This window comes from Elephantulus edwardii, unplaced genomic scaffold (genome assembly GCF_000299155.1).
Source record: "Elephantulus edwardii isolate Elephantulus edwardi_28Jun2011 unplaced genomic scaffold, EleEdw1.0 scaffold00216, whole genome shotgun sequence".
In the NCBI taxonomy this organism is placed as follows: Eukaryota; Metazoa; Chordata; class Mammalia; order Macroscelidea; family Macroscelididae; genus Elephantulus; species Elephantulus edwardii.
This window is the reverse complement of record NW_006399966.1, coordinates 3086206-3090926: the sequence shown is the minus strand read 5'-3', so window position 1 is coordinate 3090926 and position 4721 is coordinate 3086206. Positions and strand designations below refer to the sequence as shown.

At 51.7% G+C, this 4721-nt stretch overlaps 1 protein-coding gene across 1 annotated transcript in view; it reads right to left on the bottom strand.

Moving 5' to 3' along the window:
* Window positions 1-3487: 3487 nt before the first annotated feature.
* Window positions 3488-4721, bottom strand: part of ARHGAP27 (Rho GTPase activating protein 27) — a 15222-nt gene continuing 13988 nt past the window's right edge. Inside the window, exons 12-16 of the mRNA XM_006897822.1 lie at window positions 4591-4689; window positions 4191-4268; window positions 3967-4101; window positions 3758-3863; window positions 3488-3665 (exon numbers count right to left, since the gene is read on the bottom strand). Of these exons, the coding sequence (XP_006897884.1) occupies window positions 3488-3665; window positions 3758-3863; window positions 3967-4101; window positions 4191-4268; window positions 4591-4689 (596 nt within the window). The remainder of the gene's footprint in view (window positions 3666-3757; window positions 3864-3966; window positions 4102-4190; window positions 4269-4590; window positions 4690-4721) is intronic.

Sequence of the window (4721 nt, the reverse complement as noted above, 5' to 3'; positions counted from 1 at the left end):
TACTTGTCCTGTTAAATTTTGCCACTCTTATTGGAGTGAGATGGTACCTCATTGTGGTTTTATTTGCATCCCTCTTATTGCCAGAGATTTGGAGCATTTCTTCATGTGTCTGTTTGCCATTTGAATATCATCCTCTGTGAAAATTCTTTCCATATCTTTTGCCCATTTTGTGATTGGGTTATCAGTCTTTTTCTTGTGGAGGCCCAGGAGTACTCTGTAAACTTTTGTTATAAGACTCTTGTCTGAGATGGTATTACCAAATGTTTATTTCCAGTCTGTAGGTTTTCTTTTTATCCTGTTGGAAAAAGTTTTTTATATGCATAGAGATTAAATCTTTAGAAGGTCCCATTCATCAATTTTATCCTCAATATCAATTTTATGCATTTCTGGTTGTATCTGGCAGTCTCTTTATACCTTGGACTAGCTCTTCTAAGCTTGATTCCAGTTTGTCTCTTAAGAACGTTATGGTCTTGGGCTTTACTCCCAGGTCTCTGATCCACCTTGAGCTGATTTTTGTGAGTGGTGTGAGATGTGGATTCTGTTTCAGCTTTTTGCAGGTGGAAGTCCAGTTTTGCTATTTGTTGAAGAGGTTGTCATTTCCCCATTTCATAGCTTTTATTTCCTTGTTGTATGATGTTCTTATGTGCCAGCAGGTTTGGGAGGAGACTTCTCATCCTTCTCCTACAGAGCAGCTGATGGATCTGAACCATGTGCCTATGGGATTGCAATGCAGTTTCTTACCATTAGGTCACGAGAACTCCTTAATTATGTGGGTTGAGTCTCTTAGGACTCATAGCGACCCTATGCACAAAAGCCCTGGACTTTGCTCTCTCTTGATATAGTGCCATTCAATTTATTGGTTTTGATGATATACTATGTAAGATATTGTTCTTGGGGGATGAGGTGAGGGGGATATTTAGAACTTCTTGTGCCATGTTTTCTGAAAATATAGTCCTTTCCCAAAATTAAATTAATTTTTAAAAAGCATACCTGGCTGCATCTATCCAGCAGCACCTGGTGGGGTCCAGAGGAAGAAGTCCTTTCTCTTAGCAGGACACCCAGTCATCACCTACCATCTCTTCTCACTTAAGAAGAAATCATCTGACTCACTCATTAAACCAAGCCCTCCTCTGAGGCTGGCAACATAGGAAGAATATCTGCTCTTGGACAACATGAGAGGCTGGGCCTCCTAGTCCTCATTCCACCTGGCAGAGCTCCTTGTTAATTTTAATGGACTCTTCTCCCTGTCTATTTCAACGGGGATGTCTTCAATCTCTGCTGCTCATACCTGAAATGAACAAAGGACTCATCTCTGTACCATTGTTGGTATTCAGCTCATCCACTCCACTGCCATCCAGTCATTCTGAAACATAGCAGCCCTATAGGATAGAGTAGATCTGTCTCCTAGCTTTTCCAAAGTTGTATCCAAGCAAACTGCCTCACCTTTCTCCCTCCAAGTGGCCCTGGAAAGAGCCAGAAGCCTGGAAAGAGGTGGGGGTCAGATAGGGGAGCTAATCCTTCCAGGGAGCTCTGTGCAGGGAACCCCCTGCCTTTTGTCCCAACAACCTTGGCCACAAGGCCCTGTGGCTTCAAACCTCCAACTTCCTGATTAGCAGCTGAATTCCTTAACCACAGCACCATCAGAGCTCTTGGATACAGATGAAGGTCTTGACAAATGGTTGCCCTAGAGTTCTGGGAAGCCAAAGGGCTATAGGCTCAAAGGGCTATGTCACCCAGCAGGCAATGTGACAGCAACTTGGAGCTCCTTGACGCCAGTCTTCAGAGTGAATGAGTGCCCCCAGGGAGAGTAGAAACTCCTAGGAGTTTCCTCACTGGTGGCAGATGATTCCTGAAGGCAAACAGAAGTAGGTGATCAGAGGGAGCTCTGGTGGCCTAGTGGCAAGAAGCTGTGCTGTAATCCCAAAGATGTGTGGTTCAAATTCACCAGATGCTATGCTGGAAAAGGATGGGCAATCTCCTCCTGTGCCAGTCAAATCAGACTCATCAGAAGAAAAAAAGAAGTAAATGATGAGGAACTTTTCTGCATATTGCTATTTTCCTACCTGGGACCTAGGCAGATCTGGAGCCTCGAAGGAGTTACCAGGACAGAGAAACTAATACTTTCTGAGAGCTCTCTACAAAGATCTCCCTGCCTTTTGACTCTGGTAACCCACCTCTGCACCACTGCTACAGGCATAGAACTCAAAAGAACCAAAGAAGTTTAAGCTAGAATTTTCCAGACCATAGTGAAAGCGTATCAGTCAAAGTAGGAGACTAGAACACATTTTATTTAACAGTTGTTAGCTGGGTTTGTAACTTTTAAATAGTTAAACATATGGTGTGAGGCCTCCATTTGTACTCTTGTTTGTGGTGGAAGGAGGGTGGGACTCTCAGCCTCATCCCTGCCCAGCCCCCTGGGCCATCAGCTCCCCCACGTGCTGTGTCCTTACCCCCAGAACACAGCACCTGGCACAGAAGAGCAGACAATAAATATTGGCTGTGAAAAAAAAAAAATCCAAGGAAAATGCTTGGCACAGTGCACATGTCCAATAAATATCAGCTATTATTGCTAGTGGAATAAATGAAAGAGTAGGTGGGGCTGGGGGCCAAGACTCATAAACTGAGGTGGCGCCTGCCGGTGCTATTTCCTCTTCCCTCAGAAGAACCAGAGGGCAGGCTCCCCCTTTGTCTTCAGGGACACTCTCCAGGCTCTGATGGATCCCATTGGCTGTTTCTTTACTCTGTCCACAGTCCCATGCTGGGGCTGGGAAGTGACTTAGGGTCCTGATGTCACCTTCCTGAGGAGCTGACTAGCCTCTGGCCCCGTCACCAGTCAACTCTGCCTCTGTCTCCTCATCTGTCTCACGGGCATCAAGTGTTAGGTGCAGGGCACACACTTTGGGAATCGGGAAGCTCTGTAGAACAGGTGGAGGCTGGGTCAGCGAGGCCAGAGGGGAGGAGCTCCCAGGAGGAAGCCAGTGAGTGGTCCACAGCCAGCCTTAGAGGGGTCCTTGCTGGAGCTTCATCCCTGAGGCCTGAAGAAAGGCGACTGACTGCAGGACGGTGGCTGGTTGCTGCATGATCCACAGTGGCACGCACAGGGTGGGCTCGCTGTGAAGGCCTCACCAGATGGAGTCTGAAGGAGCAGGGAGGCCACTCACCTAAATGCCCTCTCATCATCATAAATCGGCTTCAGAAAATCAACCACCCCCATGTGCATTCTCGCTCAGGCACAGCAGGAGGCGCTGTAGGAAAGAACTGAACCTAATCGTGAACCAGGACGGAGAGGGAAAAAAAGGAAAAAAAAATCACATTTTGCAAACTTCCCACCAGGGGTCACCACATCTTCAGAGCCGAGGGGTACAACATTCACACCGGCCTGCGGTGGCAAGGAGGATCTGAGTCCGGCCGCGTGGCCCTCAGCTGTCTGGCTGTTCTGAGGGGTCCACGGCTATCAGCAGCGGGGTGACTGGGGAGGGGGCGGCGGTCAGTGTGGCCGGAAGATTTCCGAGCACTGCTTCAGGATGAACTCCACCACCTGGTTCTGTAACACCATGGTCATGGGCATGCTGGTCTCCTCCTTCTCAGGCCGCAGCAGTGTGGGCCCGAACACGATGGCCACGCTCTTCAAGGACATGCGGTTCTGATCCCTGTGCTCGATCACCCTGCGGGGGCGAAGGGGGGTGGGTGGGATCAGGGAGCTGAGGTGGGGAGCAGCGTGTGCCAGGCCCCCCCTCCTCCATCCCCGCCCGCTCACCGGCACAAGTGCTGGAAGAGCAGCCTCATGGTGTCACGGTTGGGGGCGGGCAGCGAGCGCACGAGGTCGCGCACACAGTGGCTGCGCTGGGCCTGGTCCTGCAGCTCTAGGGGTGGAGAGAGCGGCAGGTTGGGTCAACCTTGTGGTTTCATCCAGACCATGGCAGTCCTGCGGGACCCCCAGCCGTCCCACCTCCCCCAGGTGCTCACTGATGGCCGCGATGAACTGGTGGAAGTGGGAGAAGGGGAAGAGGGGTTCGGGGAGCTCGCGAAAGAAGAGCTTCAGGGCTCCGGTGATCACGTGCACGTCCTCCCAGCGCCCGTTGTCCAGGTCCAGACGCTCATCTGTGGCGGGGGCGGGAAGGGGAGGAGTCAGCACCCCTTCACCCCTTCACCCCTTCAACCCTGGGCCAGGGGCTGGGGTCAGGACTCACCGTGGTCCACTTTGTAGCGTAGCTTCTGGATGGTGGCCAGGTTTCCACTGATGCGGTACAGCCCGTCAATGTCCAGCCCTGGGGAGGAGAAAAAACTCAAAGCCACTGCCATAGAGTCGGAACTGACTCACAGCTGGAGCCTCCAGCAGGTTTTCTCAGACTGTAAATTGCAGGGAAGAAGAACTGCCCAGTTTTGTCCCAAGCAGCGGCTGGTGGATTTGAACCGCCTTTAGGGGTTAGTAGCTCAGCTCCTTACTATGCTGCTGCAATTTCGATGCAAGGATCCCGGGGGTCTCTGGCTCTTTCCCCAACGTCCCTGTCCCACCCAGGGCTCTCCCCTTGGGGGTCCTGGGAGATTGCTGGGGGCGCCCGGGGGGGGGGCCCGCTCGTCGAAGCCTACCTCGTGCCTCCACGGTGCGGATGCACTGCTGCACGAAGCGCGGCACCGAGCTCCTCTCGCGCTCACACAGCGCGGCCAGCGGACAGCCGAACACCTGGTCTGGGGGAGAGGCTCGTGAGCGCCGCCCTGCG